Here is a 19,309-nt window from a genome sequence, read left to right on the forward strand (position 1 = left end):
AACCAAAATTTCCCAGTTGGGAAGGACAGTGCTAGGTGAGGAGAGGAGGGGAAAAGAGCAGACTCAGTGGCAGAAACTTGGCAAAATCATCCCATAACAGTGTCAAGCAGTGACTTTATTGGCTGTCCTTTTATTTCTTTACTGGGAGCAGTTTCAGAGTGCAAGGCAACCCGAAATGAGCCATAGCCCTTGTCTCTGGTTTGTGTTTCCCCCTGACCTGCCCCCTCCATGCCCAGCCTTCCCTCTGCCCTCACTGTCCATGGCAGAACTTGCTTCACAGGTGATTTTTAGCACAGATTTTGGTGCTGCTGGTCAAGTTTAACCCCACATTTGTACCTGGCACAGCCTGGGGCAGCCCAGTCACCCATCAGCACCTCCCAGACTCACCCTCAGTGTTTGCTTTCCCACAGCACTGGGAGTTGGGATTTCCTGGGGGCAGCACAGCTCCCCCTCCCATCCTTTTTCCCAATATATCTTCATCCTGATCCCAAAATATACCTGTGCATTTATAACACAAGATCTGGTCTTCATTTGTTTTCTAGGTTTTGTGGCCTGATTCAATTCCAAGGAGACATGAGAGAGAAAGTTTTCTTTCAACTGTTTCTCCTCCTTTGCCATCCCTTTCCTATAGTAAGTACTGAAGACTGCATATTATCCATTTATTCTTTAAAATACAAATAAAAACTAATGTAAAGTGCATTAAAGCAGCATTCTTTTTAACAGGTATTAATGTATAGAACAACAGGTTTTATTTCTCAAGTGTCCCTGCAGTGTCCCTGGCTGTGTCCCATGTGCTGCCCTTCCACCTCCAGGCCTCACTGGTTAAACTGGGAGCAAGGCAGGTGGCTCAGCCATTTCTTTCTGTTACAGAACCCCCAGCACAGGGAAGATCTGCTCATCATTTAGTGCTGAAAGATAATGCCAAGTGCCAAGCAGATAAATTACTGTTAGTTCTGTCATACTTTTGAGAGTAGCAACACAGGAGCAGCTCTGGTTCAAGGAAAAGAAATTTGTTCTGTTTCCATGTTGTGTGTATTTGCTCCATGAGGCATCCTTTGCTGCAGGGGCACAGTGTAAGAAATGGGGAGAGATCATTTCAGTTTCACATTTTATGGGGATTTTACATCACAAATGTGTTTTGTTTTTACAGATGGGTCAGTTTAATTTGGCACTTCTAGTCCAGAAATAAGGCTATAATTCCTTTGCCTTCCTTTGGTTACCATCAGGCTTTTGTCAAGAGAAAAAAAATTTGGTTTTGTTGGAATTTTGCTGTCTTCCAGTTAGCATCTTTCTACCTGTTGTGCTTCAGCAACCAGCCTGTGTGTGCCCCCTCCAATGTCACTGTTGACCTGAGCTCTGGGAAAAGAACAGGCACAGGAACTGTTCCACAACCCAGAGCAGGACAGGCTGATGCCAGGTGTCAGGCTGATGCCATCTCCCAGCAGTTTTCCCAAGAGTTTTGCTGATTCTTCCAATCTCCAGACTGGGAAGTGGGTTTTATGAGCCTGCAGCAAACAAAGTTAGAGCCAGGCTTTGGCTCAGTGAGTCACTGCAAGGAATGTTCCAGTTGGGCCAGGCTCATATGTTTGAATTCATTCCCTGTGGGAGACAGAGCTGTGGCCTTCCAGATGGGAAATACTGAAGGATTTAGGGAGAAACTGTAGGAATTCTTTGAGGTGCAGACATGGAATTCCCTGAGGTGCAAACACAAGGTCCCTTCCTGCTGCAAATCCCCGTCAGGGGCAGGAGTGGACTCAGTGGCCACCATAACATGACAGACAGCCAGTCTGAGGGACCAGTTCCAGTGACAGCACTGGGCTCTTCCCTAGGGATTGTGGATGCTTCCCTAACTCTGCCTGTGCCCCTTTCCCCACAGATCCGTAAGACCACGGCCAGCCAGGTGTACGAGATGCTGATAACCTACGGCGACGTGGTGGATCCCGCCGTCATGGACGAGGTCATGGCCATCCTCAGTGACACCAACTGGTAAGTGCAGCTGTGCCAGACAGAAAAGAGCTGAAATAATTTCTGAATGAGCAGGAGTTTGATGGATGCCTTTGAGAGCTGGTGGGGAGGAAGCTGTAAGGAATGATTCCATAGGTTCGCCTATTTAATGAATTTAAAAGAACTGCTGCAAGGAATTCATCTGCTGTAAAGAACTATCCAATTCACTCTCCCACTGAAAATGGGATGTGTAAAATCACCACTAGATAAAGCAAAATACCTATATTTTTCTAACAGCATAAAAAGGGAGGAAATCTTGGAAGTTTTCCATGAAACAGAGACAGGGCTATGCAAACAGTCAAACTGCAACTGCACAGACAGTTTCTTGGCATTTATGGCAGGATTTGGGGAAAGGAAGGATCTCTGCAAGCTGGAAAACAACAGAATTAGCAGAACAGCTCAAATCTCCCATGAAATGTAATTACTCAACATGCTACAAGTGCTGTATTCAAGCAACCATTTGGAATTGGAACAGTTTAGATGTTTCCCAGGCACATGATGGCATGAATTAAACAACCACTTTATAGAATGTAACTTCATCTTTTTACCTACTCTTACCTGCACCTTTGGCTTCTTCCAAGGGCAGGTGAAGAGAGTCCTGTTCTCCATGAGCACAATCCACTGGAGCAGGACAGTGACTTTCAGGGCAGGGGACTGTGACAGGAGCAGGGACCCACCATTTTGGCACTGGATTTTTCCCTTTCTGCATATTTTAGCATTGAGCATTATCATCACCTGGGCAGATTGATAAAAGGCTGCAGGGCTTGGAGATCTGAGGGAACATGGGTTTCTAAGGTACTATTTAGTTTATTACTTTTGCTGCCATGTTAAACATTTTCCCTTCACCCAGACCTGGGCCATGGGGCTGCTGCCCCACACAGCACAGTAGATACAAGAGAACAGACAGATATATATAAAAAAATATATAATTTATTTAGTCATTATATTAAATGGCTTTTTGTCTCCACTGACATTTCATGGGAGTAAAATTATCCCAGACAAGTTCAAAGAAGAAAATACACCTTCAGGCTGGGTCACAGATTTGCAGGCTCCATGCTACATTGTTTGACTTTTATGTACTTTCCAGTTTATTTCTGTGCTGGAACTTAAATAACTTTATATTTGGGAAAAGAAAACTGAGTTTGTTATTGTGAAGGATAGCTGCTGCTCTTTTTCTGAATTTTCCAGTGCAAAATTAGAGCAACAGTCTCAGATTTGAAGGATTGGTTACCAGCAATTCTGCCTGTGGTTACAGTTCCTTGTTTAACTGCACATGGAGGTTTAGGATTGTGTTTGGGGTGACTCAGTGCTTGTTTATGAAACCTGCATTTAAGAGCAGACTTGCTCAGAAATTGCATTAAGCATTTTAGCAGAATTACTGGAGCAGGACGAGATGGCTGCTGTAACCAAGGGGTGGTTACAGGGCCAAAATTAGAAGTCCAGGAAAAGCAGTGGTAGTTCAGCTCTGCTTATAAAGGGGTTACTACAACAAAGCAAAATATTCCCCCAAAACCACTCCAGAAAAATAAATACTGTGTTTTCACCTTGTCATTTTTAGGGTGTGCCTGGTTTATTCTGGCCTGGAGCAGGCCCTGAGTACCCTCTTGCAGTGTGGCCATTGCTCTGAGATGAAAGACAAAGCTCGTTTACTCAAAACTTAATTGTTTAATCTTGGTAGATTGGGGCTGTTTACAGAAGAAGAGATTTGAAGCAGTTGCTGAGTGTCAGAGTGAGCTGCTTGTTATCCTCAAGCTCTCTCAGTGCTAAAATAATCATTCTGAATTCTGAATTACACCAAGCACTAAGAGCAGGAAGCCAAATGAGAATTCATTTTGGGGGAAGATGGTAGTTACTGGGATACACACATTTGTTCCTTTTGGGACTACAGAGAGTTTATCATGCAATTGTGTCATGCAGAGTTTAAACAAATTGCTCTATAAATAATACATGTTGTTTAGCCACAGGAAGGTTTCCAGGAGTAAATAAGACACGTTGTCCAAGGTGTAAAAAAAGAAAGTTCAGGTTATTTCTGACTTGCCTTTTTTTTGCTTTTTCTCTGTAGTTTTGGACTCTTTATGTGCCAAGAGTTAAATTTGTAATTAATTGCTCATTTACAGTCATTACTTAAGAAAACCCAAGTAAATGTCCTGCCCTGGTGAGCAGGACCAGCAGCCTCCCAGCATTCCAGTTTGAGGGACAGGATTCTGCCACATGGAAAAGAATTCTGCTTCCAGGGATTTGGGGCATTTGGGGGCTTTTTTTAACTGACAGTTCTGGAAGAAATTATCTCGTGGACATGATGCCATTTCAGAAACTTTTTTAAAAGCCTCACATATTTTAGGTTTGGATTTTTCTATTTCAGGACAAAGCTTCTGGAGAGTGTAGAGTGTTCTCCAAATCCAGTAATGTTAGAGAATAAATTAGTGAACTTGTAGTCTAAAGAGTTGTATGAATAAGTGCTATTTTTTTTTAATATAAAACTCTAAAAGAATAGACCTGGTGTGTATTTATGGGTTATCTGGCTTAAGATGGTACAAAAATGTTTCATTATTCTTAAAATGTGACAGAACAAAAACTCCTAGAATTTGAAATGTACACAAAAGATCATCATAATCCAGTAGTAACATGGATCACTTAAGATGTTGTGTATGAACATGGGCACCCTCAGGTTTTAATTTGTGAATTAACTGGCACACCTTTCCTCCCCCAGGGAAGCAGAACTGCCCATGGTGAGGGAGAGACGCAACTGCCTCTGTGACCTCCTGAAAGTGCCCAAACCTCAGCTGGTGTCCAAGGTACAGGGAATGTGCTCCAGGGGGGTGTTTGCTCATGGAGGTGTCCCTGTGCACCAGGAGGGGTGTCCTGAGCCAGCAGCAGAACACGTGGAGTGGCCGAAGCTGCTGCCTTGAGCCCTTCCAGCCTCGTTCCCTGGGAGCATCCCAGGCTGGCAGTGGGACATCTCAGACACCACCCAGCAGGGAGATGATGCAGCACAGATGGTCAGGCACTGCTCCTCTGCCCTTCCTGGAGAAAGGAAAACACATAAAAATCTTCCCACTTGCACCAGCAGGATGATGGGAGGTGTTGTGCAAAGCACAGGATTCCAACACTGCCCGAGAGGAAGAATGGGATATAAAAGGATACATTCACAGGGAGACAGACTGTAGGTCCCATGTCACTCCAATGCAGATAGTTTGGAATTGCCTATCTGCTCCCTGTGACCTCTCTTTTTCCTCTCTCCCTGGCAGAGTTCAGCATGAGGAAGCTGCAGCCACTGGTCTGTACCTGGAGCTCGTGGCTCCAGTGCCGTGGGGATGGGAGCAGGCTGTGCCATGGCATCCTGACACGCTGGAGCTCAGCAGGAGCTGAGCTGGACACTGCTGGACAGAAGAGGCAGAGCCTGTCTGAAAGCACAGTGCAGATGTGCCACAGGAAGGCAACCAAAACCCACTGTTTGCAGTTTTTAATGTTGTTACGTGGCAGGTTCTTGTCATGCTCTGTCACTCTGACCCGTCTGTTCTGATGTCAATGATTTGTATGTCCCAACTGAACAGAGCTTGTGCTTGCTGTCCACACACTGAGTATTAAACCTGACCTGCTGCACTGCTCTCTAAAGCATTGGTTTTTCATCAAGTGGAGAAATCTGTTGCTCCTGTGCCACAGTCAAACAAAAAAAAAAAAATCCAGGTTCATTTCAGCTAAAGCCTCTCTTAACTACTTTTTATGTAACTAATTCAGGCAAATGGTTTCTGTGGTAAAGTAGCTTTAGGGGTGAAGCTTTATTTTACTGAAGACTTGAGGTGAATCAGTTCTTCAAGTACCTACCAGCCTCTTTCTTACTCCTATAAAATGAAACTGCTCCAACACTGATCTTTAGTGAGACTCCTGTGACAGGGAGGGCAAATGCACAGGCCACATGATCTTGTAATTACACTGTTATTTGATGGCTCTAATTAAATCCCACTCTCCCAGCACTTGAACAGGGGCTGTGTGTGTTTATAGACACCTCTCTGCAAATGGGATGATCCTGCTCTTTTAGAATATTAATTACAATTGACTTCCAGTCTCTAAAATCTGATTCAGTCCCAGAGAAGAGCCACCCATGAGTCACCCAACTCCACTGCCCACTGTCACTTTACCCTGAGCGTCCATCCTCCTCAGCTGTACAGGTGCTGTCACAGACACAGCTGTCCTGCTCACACAGCCCCAAATCCAAGGATGTTCCCCTTGAATCCCAGTCCTGCCCATGTGCAGAGCCCTTGGCAAACACCAGCAGCTGCTCCTGGGAGCAGGGAAAGGGTGAGAGCTCCAGGCAGTGTGTGACAAAAACCTCTCTGCTCTTCCAGTGCTTCAGGCTTTGCCTGAGGCTTCCCTGTGGTGACAGTGTGGTAACCCTCTGGGCTGTGTTTGGTGGGTATTTAAATTAGAAATATACAGTTTAACAGTCAAACTGAGTGATGTGCAATGAGCTCACAGCATTACCCATGGTGTAACTATGACCTCCCTTAGAAAGGGGTTACTCAGCCCAAAGATTAAATTAATGAAGCACAAATTACTAAAAAATTCTGAAGACTTTGGTCTTCCTGCACCCATAACACAGCTTCAGTCCCACTGCCTCACCTTGGGTTTAGCTAAAGTGATAATAATCCATCCCTTCCTTCAGGTTCAGCATGTCCAGGTTTGCTTCAAACACTCCACCTGTCAAATCCTGCAAGGGGAGAACAAGAGAATTAAATCAATCAAACAAATTCATTTCAGGTTGTAACAAGTTTAGGTAACTTAGTTCTTCAGACCAAATAAGAAAATCCAATTTGCAGAACTAAACAAATAAGCCAAGGCTCAGAAACGTTTCCATTCAAAAAAATTAAGTGTCTGTTGAAAAGTTAGTGTTCAAATCAGTCTGGGGGGATATCAGACAAATCATCAGCTCACTCCTGTGCTGCTCTGTAGCTGCTCAGCCCAGCTCTGCTCCTTTTGTTTCCTAATGCAGGCACTGGCAGAGAATGGGCCAACTTTGACAAAACAAGTGGTTGGGCTGGATTTTGAGCACTGATTAGCTTGTCTGATAAAACAAACCTTTCATCAGGCAACTGAAATTCTCTGCAGAGCTAAAGGTGTTTCCTTTTGAGCCCCCACTTGTGTTATCGGGACAGGAACCGGGGAGGTTTGTTCCATGAGCAACCTCAGTGATGTCACTAAGAAAACATGGCAACTTCAGCATTTCTGAGCATTTCTGCTGGGGTCTTCCTGGAGCCCTTAATCCTACTGAGCTTCAGGAATGCCACCAAAAAAAACCCCCAAAAACCTAATTAAAGCTGACAATACCAGAGGAGGCAGATAACACGATTGCTCATGTTCTTGTGTTGGTCCAGAGCAGCACCAGTGAAGTTTAAACAATGTAAAACACCACTGTGAGTGTGTTTAGGATGGGAAGTTACAAAACTGAATCCAGATAAAACTGTGGAATTAAAGAAGGTGGAATGCTAGACTTGGCTAGAAGAATTTGATTTAGAAAAAAATTACTCTGGGATCTTTAATGAACCTGAGTTTAGAAATGAAGGTTTGTCTCCCATGGAGGACTGTGCATCCAGCTTCCCCTGGACACTCTGGGAGCATGTCAAAGACATTTAATGATTCTCAACATGCCAAACTAGTCCAGCTGCAGAACCTGCCACTCACATCAACAGGGAATTCTCCTCAGAAATGAAGGTCCTGATGTGACCTTTAGCCTCCACTAATGATTCCATAAACCCAAGATTCCACACAGGGTATGGAACAGTTGTGTTTAGCTTGCTGGAAAAACAAGCTGCTCTACAGAAGGGTTAAAAAGAAATATATAAAAGAGCCCAGATGCTAAGTGAAGTGGGAAAGTTAAACAGAAGGTGGCACAACCAGGCAGGGCTGCACAATAACTGGTCTAACAGCAAATTTTCTGAAAACTTTACACAATCACACTACTTTAATTGCTGCAACAGAAAAAATACAAACCCCTTTCATTTCCAGCCCTTGGAATCCAAGCCAAAACAGGGCACAATACAGCATTTTCTAAGTATTTTGCTTTTACCTCCAAGTGAGAGCAAACCCAGAGCACAAGCCCTTGGGTGAAGTGGTTCTGCAGTGGCTGCTCTGACCAGATACAGCCACACTTTTATCCTCCTCAGCACAAACTTACAAACACACAGCAGAATCCCAGCTCCAGCCCTTTGTGAAGCCACTATAAAATGCAAACTGAGCAAAGATCAGAGGATTCCTGCTTCATCCAGAAGGATTTGCACTGGTACCAAAGCCTGAAGAAATAAATAAGCCAACACTGCTCCAAGGACGTGGCCAACAGAGTCACTTCTTGTAAACAACCCACTTAATAAACACATCTAATCTCCAGAATCACCCTCTTAGAGCTGCACAGAAACATGCAGGTTTTGTCTGTATCAAAATGAAAAATAATCCCCTACCAAGAATAGCAAAATAAAAGCCAGTAAAGCCCCTTAAAGGACACCTCCTTCAGAAGAAGAATGGGGATAAACTTGGGTTGGTAAAGAATAAGCAAGCAGAAAATGCTCAGTGGAAAAATAGACTGAAATCCCAACTGAAGTCATGGAGCAGAGTTTTCAGACAAGATGTTGTATAATAGTCTCATTGTAAGGGCTTCCCAGATTAAATGTGCTTTAGAACAGGTTGCACAGATGTTTTGTCTGGGGACTTCAACCCGCAGTCGTACGTAGTATGAAAAATTCAATTAGTTGTAATATTACTTGCTGATCCAAGAGTTTTATCAACCAAGAGTACATGATAATGCCCTGAGGCACTTTCAGTCTGGCTTTACAACCCATAGTTATAATCTCAGAGCTGATGGTGAGGGTGGGAGTGCCAAGTTACAAGCAGGCTGTACCAGAGATGAGATTCAGCTAATCCATCTCTGAACAGATCTAGGACAGTGTTAAAACTGTCAGTGTTTGTGTGTAGCTGCAGGTTTTAGTTACTGTCAGAGAGTTTTTGACTAGTGTTTGCAACTGGAATGCATTTACTATTTTGCCTTAAAGCTTCTGTGTTATCCCATACACTGTGTTACAACAGCAAAAGAACTGCTGCTTATCATCTTTTAGTTATGTTATTAGGTCAGTTAAACCAATTGAAATAAGTTACCACAGTCAGGCACAGAGGATGCTTCAGAACTGGCAGTGCCAAACAAAAAGGCTTTTCAGGTCTGATTTAAAAAACAAAGCCTTTGCCATACATGGGGCTGCAAAATATCAGGACTAAAGGAGAGCAGGTGGCTGAGTGCATATGTTCATTTGTGTTTATAATGGTATTGGGCAAGGAATTACAACAGATCCAAGTTCCTGTACCTTTCCTTACTCTTAATTTTACCCAATACTGCTGGTTTAAATTCCTGAAATAATTCCCTGCACAATCAATTTGATTAAAAAAAAAAGCCATTCAATTGCATAGCAGAAGCTTCTGGGAGAAGCTACTTTCAGTAAATAGAAACTCATTTTCCCAAGGAGCAAATCCTGCTGCTGCAGGGGAAGCAGCAGGTGACACTCACCAGCTTCACACAGATGATGAAAGGTGGAGCTGCATCTCTGAAGTGACACACAGGGACCTTTGGTTTTGGTCTCTCCTGCAGGAAAAGGCAGCAGAGAGACACACAAGTGACTTGCTTGGTTTTAGGAGCTGTTAAACTCTAAAAGGAGAAAAGATTATTGAGAGCCCTCCTGCTGACCAGTGCAGCTGGTCCCACCCTCACTCCTTTGACTGGCATTTCAGTCCCTTATTCCTGTGCCATCACCTTTCAGTGAATTGTGTTTCTTTGAGTGAAGTTACACATCACACAGATCTGAATTTGGAGCTTTCTGCTGCTGAAAGGAGTGGGTCTCTCCTCCATTGCTTCTTCCTTACCTCCAAGCTTTCAGCTCTTCCCTAAACAACCCCCTCTTTGATTCCATTGCAAGGTATGCAGCTTCAACAGCCTAGCCCCCCAAAAATACATTCTTTCTTTTTCTGGAGGATTAATTTTTTGCCACTTTAGCGAGCTACATCAGCTCCTGTGCCATCAGAGAGTATCAGAGCAAAAGAGCAGAGATGGAGGAGCATCTTTCCCTCCCCGTGGAAGTCACTGAATGGCTTGTGCCCAACTGGGACTTCCCCATGGATCCCTGCTGCAGAATTTCCTAAGGATTCACCACAGGTTGCAGCACAACCTTCTTTATGACTGATCTGAGAGGATGGATACATCTTAGGAAGACAAATGCCCAGGATCTGTATCAATCATGCTGACACTGGTAGGCAGGGAGTCCTTGGCATTGCAGGTCAAAATCCTGAATCCCAATTTCTTTCATGCAGCTCAAAGTACTCCCTGGCTTCCCAGCACAGGACCTGACTGGACAGTTACTCCAGGCTAAGCAAAAGCTGTACCTGAGGAGGGGCCCCTCCTGCCCTTCCACCCTCCCTCAGTCCTACTCCCATCACACACAAGGATCTTGGAACCTCAGGATAATTTGATTCACAAGATAACTTGCTCAAAAACTTTTTATTTTGAGGGTTCCTTTCTCTTTTATCCACCATACACGAAATTCTACTCCCACTTAAAAGAAAAACCTGTCAGTGAAGACTGTGTTTTACCCCCCTCAGAATCCATTCAGAGTATGGATTGTTGCCTTTCCAAACTGACTGCAGTGAGTGTGAGGCCCACAGTCGTGGCTCCAGTTTGAACTCCAGTGTCAATCCCCAGCCCTCCAGTCTTCTCTCACAGCCTCCTTACCAAAATGAGTTGCTATATAACACTTAAAATCAGTGAAATACTCCTTCATCACATTTCCCAGGACACTCCAGGTCACAGTAAGGAACACAAGAGTGGTCATAACTCACCTCAGATTCCTCGTAAGTGTAGAATCCTTTTGTTATTTTCTTTTCATCAACATCACAAAAGGCAATGACCTGGAACAGAGGAACAGAGCATTTCAGGAGCAGGGTTTCACCTGTAGTGTAACCATGGAAGGAATGCTGCTGGCATGGGATGGACACAGGGATAGGGCAACACACCCTGGGCCTCCTACAGAGCTTAAACATTTATTAAATCCTTTCTGGGTGTACCTTAAGGAGTTGGGCAAACTCTGCAGTTGTTTATGAGCACGTTCTGTTTTCAGGAGCACGAGGACAGGTGATCAAAGCCACTGACTGTGCAAGAGAACATCTGTGAGATCACCAACCTCATCCTCAGTGACGTGCTGAGAAACCTAAAACCAGAGACCAGTCTCCACATTTTGCACTCCCACTAAACACCCAAGATAATACAAACCTTCTTTTATATAATAAAGTAGAACAGAATGTACCACCAGACACCTCAGGACAGTGGTGCTGCAACCACTGCTTTGGGTGCTCTGGCAATACCAACCTCAATTCTAGGGCATAACACACCAAGTTTGGGAATTCCTACAGATGTGGACTTGTATTTTTCAACTGAAAAGTTCAGCAGATTTGGTGTTTGAACACATATAATTACTGCTTCATTTTGGTTATTCTTACTGGAATTATGGAAGCATTATTTGCAGCCCGAGGTGCCAAATATTTTAGGTGGTGTTTTATTTCCTCATAAATATGCAGGCAGAATAAATGCCTGCCATCCAAAATACACAGTGGCCTTATTTTTTGAGCCATTAGGTTGCCAGGAACATTTTGGAAGACTTTTTCAAATAAACATAGCTGTGTCTTCCTCTGCCTCCCATTGGGTCTGTTCAGATGATCTATGTGGAGCTCTTATGCTGAAGCAGAGCAGTGGAGACAGTTGAGGTCTTACAGAAATCAATTATTCTGCTGAAAGCTGGATAGCAGCTTTCATATCTTTTTAATTGCTCCATTAAAAATTGATTAACAACACTTACTGCTGAGAAAATTTGAAAAGCCAAACAGCTGTTTATTAATTTATTAAGTTAGAGAAGGGTGCAAAAGCCTGGCTTGTTTTCCGTGTCTAAAAGCTCTCTCACACATTTTCTTCCTGTGATTAAGATGGTTTTCTTTTACCTAAAGTGACCTCATTCTGTTTGTGCAGAGGGAAACACTGGGGTTTTTTGATACCATAATATCACTTCCTTCATTAAACATCAATGGAGGAGAATGCAAACAAAAGTATCAAGGGATCACAAATAGGGCTGCAAACCACCACTGCATCTGGAAAATGAGCTGATAAACTGGAGGAGGTGGGCAGAGATAGTCCCTGGAACCACTTAGAGGGAGACATTCAGACCTGGGAAATGGGCTGCTTGAAAACAGGCACGAAAAGAAATAAAGATCAGAACATTAAGGAAAGGAAGGCACGAAAAGAAATAAAGATCAGAACATTAAGGAAAGGAAAGGTTAAATGTTCATGGTGGGGCTTTGTGACTAAAGGAATCCCACCACAGGCCAGCAGATCCAGACTTCTGCTCTGAATGATCCTGGTGCAGGGATTGCACTGAGGACACTTTACATCCCTGTTTCAGGCATTATAATGGAAATAAAAAGAAAAGAGGGAGTTCAGGGCAAAACTAGGAGATTACTGGACACTGTCCCAGGTGTTTGTGGCTGGTGCAGCTGGGTTAGACAGTGACACACACAAACAGCTCCTTCAAGCACAGGCTAAGAACTGGGGGAGCTTTTTTTTCCTCTTAACCACAAATTGATAACATTTTACATCCCTGGCCCTATTTCCATGCCCACTGTAATGCTTTACTGGAGTTGAAAAATCAGATGGTGTGACCTGAGCACAGTAAACTACATCCCAAGTTTTCCTTTACCCACCCTATTTACATGTGTACATACATACATGGATATAAATACGTTGTGTCCATGAAGGGAAGCAAGTAGAGGCCACTGGAAAGAGATTCCTTAGCTGTTTTCTCTTCATTCTGTGTTAAGCACCTTTAAAATTCTCCAATATTCTGCAAATCTCACTGTCACCACTAGTGTTTTACTGTCCTAGAAGCTGTGATCATAATAAAATTTAGCAGGATGTTCCCTCACTGACAACCCAACAGAGTTCTAGAGATAAACACTGTCCAGTGACTTATCTTCCAGTAATTGAAGCTATTTTTTCACCTGCTTATGCTCCTATAGACATTAAAAACCAAAATAAAACACCAAAGCTCATGACACAAGTGAAATTCTATCTACACTTCACTGTCAGTAACTGGGAACTCAGCTGTAAGATCTGTGCTGGGAAGTGTCACAGTGTTCAATTCCAGAGTGTTATAACAGTTAACAGAAACCCTGACTGGTGCCTAGACTTCTTCTCAACATGAATTAATTTCTTCCCAATATCCAACCTAAATCCACTCTCTGTCAGTTTAAAACCATTTCCCCTTGCCCTGTCACTACCTGACCTTGTAAATACTCTCTCTCCAAAGATAGTTCTTGTATCACTAAATTGCCAATAATCATAATCCTTCCTCTCACCCTGGGCCATAACTCAAAGTGCCAAGTGCCTTTTCCATCCTGACTCCCCAGAACATCCCACACATGAAACTGGGAAGAGCAGCTCCAAGAAAAAAATAATACAGGTGAGTCTGTGACAAATTTCTCTTGGAAAATAGAAACAACTCGAACCCTCTTCTGAGTTCCCACTGAGGTATCTCCCTCTGTAATTCTCAATGGACTCAGCCAGCTTAAAATCTGATATTTACAGTAGTGTAAAACAGGTCAGACTTGAATGGGCAATTTTTCTGCCAGGCAGTTCACCATGTGGGTGGCCAAAAATCTAAGTCAACTGTTTTTCTGACACACGCTATTTATTTTCCAATTAAAGCAAAGCCATGTCTGGAGTCTAAATACAGGACTTAGGCACAGTTGTTTATCCTATAAGGAGAACTCAGGGCATCAGGCTTATATGAGTTATTTACTTTATACTCTATCAGGATAAACCCAGAGTTACCTATTTATTTTCCTGCATTAATGGGCTTCTTTCTTGTAGCTTTTATGATGACCATCTACCCATACATGAACTCCTGCCTCCCTGGGAGGAACCTATGAATTATAAAGCCATAAAACAGTCTCAATTTGCTGTTTTTCTTCTCTCTTTTTAGCAAAAGGACTCTTTGGCAATGCCTCTGACAGTGTGACACCATTTAAGCTCACAGAGTCCTCATATCACACCTCAGTTTTAGCAAAATATATAAATCATTACATATTTTTGTTTTGAACATCACTTGTATGAAAATCTGTACAATTCCAAAACAAAGGGAAAAGACTGCTAATTCAGCTCAAAACTGGAGGACACAGCTGGGTATCTGTTATAGACAAGTTATGGAATTGCTGCAATTTGTATAAATATGGATTGCAACATCCATTAACAGTGGTGTAAGGGAAAAAAGGAGACATAGTTTTCTCCCTCATAGAGAAAGTTTACATAGCTCCAAAGATAAGATATTTACTCAAAAACAATCTCTGCTGGGGGAAGACACGTTTGAGGAAGATAAAAGCCCTTCTCTGGCTGAATCTGCCTCATAAACACAGAGGGACATCAGACCTCCCTGGGGAAAAGAGGATTAATGGGCAGCAGATTGATCCTCCTCCAAATATACAACCAAGGAAGTCTCAGAAGGACAAGGAATGTCACCAGGAATGACAGCAGAGTGGGTTTGGGGTGTGACTACCTGCCTGTTTGAGCTCTGCTATGATTACAATTAATTGTTTGTTTCCCAAGTGACTTGTTCTGCTGCAGGGAATGTTTCCTCACACTTCCCAGTCCACTCAGATTTCCTAATGGAAAAACTGAAAGATTTCATCAGCCCAGTGATGTCCTTTTATGGTGAATGATCTTCATAGGATTTTACTCTCTCACCTTATTTTCACCTGTGGTTTGCTTTAGCTCTGTAACCATCACTTACAGGAAGCAAGAAAACACAATTACAGCACATTCTCAAGGTCTGCTTGAGCTGGGAGGATTCCAAAGGCAAGTTTTACATGGGAGAGTGAATAACTGAGTAGAAGGTGATAGAAAACTGGAAAACCCTTTCAATAAATGGCCTCCTGTTCACTGTCTCCCCTCCCTCCTCGTTACTTCAGCTGCTCTCATAAAAGCCACCTTCAAAGAGACAACCTGCAAACTCTCCAAAATCCCACAGGAGCAGATCTTCCCTACTCCTTTCTCTCCATATCTCACACAATCCTCCATCTGTTTTAAACTCCCAGTGACCCTGTTAATTCTTCTATTTATAATTCTTCCATCCCAGCTTGCAGAAAGCCTCGGAAGCACGTTAATATACATCTCTGCAAAAGGGAAATCAATTCTGGCCACTCACGTCAAAACAAAGCAACTGAAAGCATTACAATGCAAGTTTAAATAGATACAGCTAATGGCAAACAGAGCAAGAGACAGGCAGAGGCATAAACATCTCCAGAAAACAGCAAACAACTCTGTGCCACAAGCTGAGTGATTCTCTGCATCAGGAGCTGCTTTTATTTCACCTCTTCAGCCTTGCAGCAGGACAGAAGCTGTGGGTATCTTTAAATCCCCAGCAAGCATTTCATTGCTCCATTTAGACACTGTTCCACTGAGGAGAGCAGCAGCTTCCCCCTCTGCACATGATCCACAGCAAAGTCACTCAGGAGAATTTGAACACCAGAACCCAGCATGCAAAATAAGCTGCTGAACCCTGGACTCACAGAATTTCCCTTGTTCCATACAACATACACCTGCCTTTATATCTTGTTGCCGGTGTCTCATCTCTCTAGAGCAGGTTCCTCCTACCTGAGTCATGCCAGGAATGTTTCAGGTGTGAAATCTCTGTGCTGGCAAAACAGAGGCTGCCAAAAAGCACATCTTCTCATTTGGAAGGAGCAAGGAGCTTTCCTGGCCATATTTCACCCTGAACTATTTATTCTAGTCCAAAATGAAGCCTCTACTTTACCTCACATCATTTTAAGATGCTTTATACCTGGATTTAACTGAATCTTTCACATGTCATTTTTGTCTCTCCTTGTTCTGGAGGCTTTTAACTCACTTTCATGTTGTCATTCTACTTCTCACTCCACAGTCAAGGTGGGTATTTTTATTCTGTGTTTCTTTTCTTTTACATGTCCCCACTCCACTCTCCTGCTGCCTTTCATGTACTTTTAGAGTGGTTAAAATGCTACAAAACTTAGACATTCCTCTGTTCTGTGAAGGATCAGAGCTGAATCACATGGCTTGGTGATGCTGCTCTTGGAAAAAGGTGAAGAGAAACCGAGGGATGATTTTAAGTGGTCACTGAACCAGGAAAAAGGGCCTTCAAAGTACTTTCTGAAGCTTTTGAGTTTGCCACCAGCAGACAGTGTTGTCATAGAGAACCTTCAGGGCCTGGCTGTGTAAAGCACTGTTTCCAGGCCACTAATTAGTTGGTGCTTATTTCATCCTTTCCCCTCCTTTTCTGTGAGCCATTTGAGCCCTATTTTCAGCCCTCGGAAATGACACTAAACCTTAATGCTGAAGTTCTCCTTTTAGCTGGAGTCTGATGGAGAATAAAAGAGCAGACAAGACAGCTCAGAAAACCCTCCAGGCACATGTAGCATCCCAAAAAACATTTGGTTTCCATCTTCAGCTGGAAATTATAGACACGACGGATGTGTTTTAAACAAAAAAAGGTCTGTTTGACTTCATTCTTGCAGAAATGCTAATACTGAACCACTGTCAGTGGTGTGAATCAAGAAGGGAACAGCCAGGAAGCAGAATTTCCCTAAGAATACTGAGATCATGGTAATTAATTCATAAAAAAATCCCTACTAGTGGAATAATTTTTTTCGGGTGTTGCTGTTTAGCAAAAATACTGAGCCTTGGATTTTTGCCTGAACGCTTTGGAGACAAAGCATCATTTTAATATTCACCATACAGATGGTTGAAGGAAAAGAGAGAATTGCTGAGGTGTCCTTTTGTCTTTTAACAGAACCATAATTCAAATTCACACTGTTTTCCAAACAGACTAAAGCAATAATTTGTTACTGAGTATGAACATACCCAGACCGCTGCTTCCTGGAATTGCCTAAATTTTGTTTTCTAAGAAACAATGCTGTCTGGCATGAAACAGAGCTGTGCTTTTCAAACATCCCACAAAGACCTAGTCAGCACAGGAAATGCAATTGCTTTGTTTATCAGCTTCTAAAAATACTAGAAACATTCCTCTTTTGAAAAAGATGGGTTTTTTACACACCCTAAGCTTGACAGTTCAAACTCATTAATCCTCTTCCTGAAGCTTTAGTAGAGTTTAGGGTGGGGTTTTTTTCAGAATTACAAAAAATGACACAAGCTGGATGTAACAGGTTTTTGGGGGGGTATTATCTATCCTCAGGGTATGTGTCCCAAATTTTCTCCAGGTACTTAGTGCCAGTTGAGAAAACACCCTGCTGTGACTCCACAGTCCAACCAAAGTCAGGCTCAGGACATCTAATGAAATTCTGAATCTCAATAAAAGGATGCAGCAACAGTCAAACAGAGCACAGGTGACATTGTCAAGAGCCTAAACTGACTTTAATTATAAAACCAACTAACGTTAAGTTTAGAGGGGTAAATTAAATAAATTTAATTACACTTTACAGCTAATTTTGGCAATTTTACCTGCATTTCAAAGGGTGCTGGACCTTTTCAGACTACACTGTTTTACACAATGGACCTTCAAGGCAAGAAAATGACAATTGTATCAATGTAATAAATCATATTTTGCCCTAAGGGGCTTTGGAATTGTGTTTAAAAGGTGTCAATTTTACATAATTGATGAATTTGTATCCCAGGCCCTCCATTTACAAGACAACATGAGATTGTACTTGTAGATTCAAAGTAATATTGAATCTCCAGTGTTCTCATAATTAACAGAATATATGAAAGCTTAAATCTTGTTAAGGTGGTCTTGAAAGGGTGAGACAGGAAAAGTATTTTGTTGTTTTTAGGGCTGGAAAGGATGAAGCAACAACTATTTACAACCTTTGTTCATATGGGATTTTAGAGTCTTTGGCAAGAGTTGCAGATTAGTCACAAACTACCTGAAGGATTTTTGAGGGTAAGTAGAACATGGAGTTTCTCTACCAAGCTTTTACTGTTATTAATTTAGAATAAAATTAAAACTGCCACCAATTACCTACTGCAAATTATATGATTTTATTTCCTGAAACTCCAGCAGCATAATCCTTTGATTAGCTCTGGGAGAAGTGAGATGTTTTCACTACTTACAGCCCTTTGCCAGTGACTCACACAAAACATGAGGATATCATTTAAGTGTCAGCTCTGACTGAGCTGCACAGACTTGGGATCTCACTTTTGGAAAAGCCACGAATTTAGAGCAACAATCACAATGAGCCTGAACAGATACAGAGAACTAGTGCTTTAATCACTACAGGGAACAATAATTTAATCAGAAATTAGCCTCTGCTCTCACTTGGGATGACACAAGTCCTTTTCTGAAGCTATTTATCTTTGCTGGTTATTGAGAAAACCTCTTAATGCTTCAGATAACATGTCAGACTCGGGGTGAAGTCTGATTACTCTGCATAAGGTATAAAGGATCACTGTGCCTGCATTTTAGCAGTAGTTTTCTGCAGGACATGTGCAAAGTGAGTCACACTTGGCACATGCAACTGCATCTGGCACGTCCTGAACGTGTCTGGAGCAGCATCCAGTAACTCATGGGTTAATGCTCAGTGCAATATTTCAGTATCAACCCAAACCATACTGGAATATGTGCAGTTGTAACCTTGACAGAAGCAAAACAGCATCAGGGCCCAGAGCTCTGCCAAAGCAAACGTTATGGAAAGGTCAGCTGGAAGGAACGCCGGGATCCAGCTAATTGGAACCACACTGCCCGTGCTGGGGTGCAGGGAGTGGGGGCTGTTCCCTCCTGGAGGAGAGCTGAGCTTGGCTTCTCTGGCAGGAAAGTGGCAAAACCCCAACAAGATTATTTTTCTCTTGCTCTTTTTATCGTCTTTGCTGTGACACCTTCAAGTGTTTGTGTGATGTGAAGTCCTGAATGGGTCACCTACAGATGTCACCCAAAGCTGGAGAGGTGCTCTACCTCAGCATCCATCTCCATCTTGACTGGGTACAAAAAAAAAAGCTAGAAAACAAAATAAAACAAAAAACCAACACACTTAAAATGATGCAACACTGCTACAAACCAACATGGTCTATTTTTACTGTAACATCTCAAAAATCTACCAGACCAGCTGCCATCTCTTCCCTCAGAGCTTATTTTCTAATTCTCCTAATTCTGCAGACAGAGAAGTGCAATTGTTTGTTGCTGGTTAGTCAGGAATTCAAACTGCTCAGCAAAATACTAACAAAAGAGAATATTTTCATCAACCCCCCAAA

General features: G+C 42.6%; 2 protein-coding genes across 2 annotated transcripts in view; one reads left to right on the top strand and one right to left on the bottom strand.

The window, feature by feature from the left end:
* The window catches only part of TBCD (tubulin folding cofactor D), a 116,765-nt gene extending 111,155 nt beyond the window's left edge, over positions 1-5,610 (top strand). The window contains exons 36-39 of the mRNA XM_051797474.1: positions 543-630; positions 1,877-1,986; positions 4,715-4,799; positions 5,253-5,610. Of these exons, the coding sequence (XP_051653434.1) occupies positions 543-630; positions 1,877-1,986; positions 4,715-4,799; positions 5,253-5,264 (295 nt within the window). The 3' untranslated portion in view covers positions 5,265-5,610. The remainder of the gene's footprint in view (positions 1-542; positions 631-1,876; positions 1,987-4,714; positions 4,800-5,252) is intronic.
* The window catches only part of B3GNTL1 (UDP-GlcNAc:betaGal beta-1,3-N-acetylglucosaminyltransferase like 1), a 112,801-nt gene continuing 98,284 nt past the window's right edge, over positions 4,793-19,309 (bottom strand). Inside the window, exons 10-13 of the mRNA XM_051797543.1 lie at positions 10,873-10,941; positions 9,551-9,625; positions 6,625-6,712; positions 4,793-5,028 (exon numbers count right to left, since the gene is read on the bottom strand). Coding sequence (XP_051653503.1) covers positions 6,632-6,712; positions 9,551-9,625; positions 10,873-10,941 — 225 coding nt within the window. The 3' untranslated portion in view covers positions 4,793-5,028; positions 6,625-6,631. The remainder of the gene's footprint in view (positions 5,029-6,624; positions 6,713-9,550; positions 9,626-10,872; positions 10,942-19,309) is intronic.

The sequence above is a fragment of the Manacus candei genome, unplaced genomic scaffold (assembly GCF_025592945.1).
Source record: "Manacus candei isolate 608988 ecotype Guabito, Panama unplaced genomic scaffold, ASM2559294v1 h1tg000047l, whole genome shotgun sequence".
NCBI lineage: Eukaryota > Metazoa > Chordata > Aves > Passeriformes > Pipridae > Manacus > Manacus candei.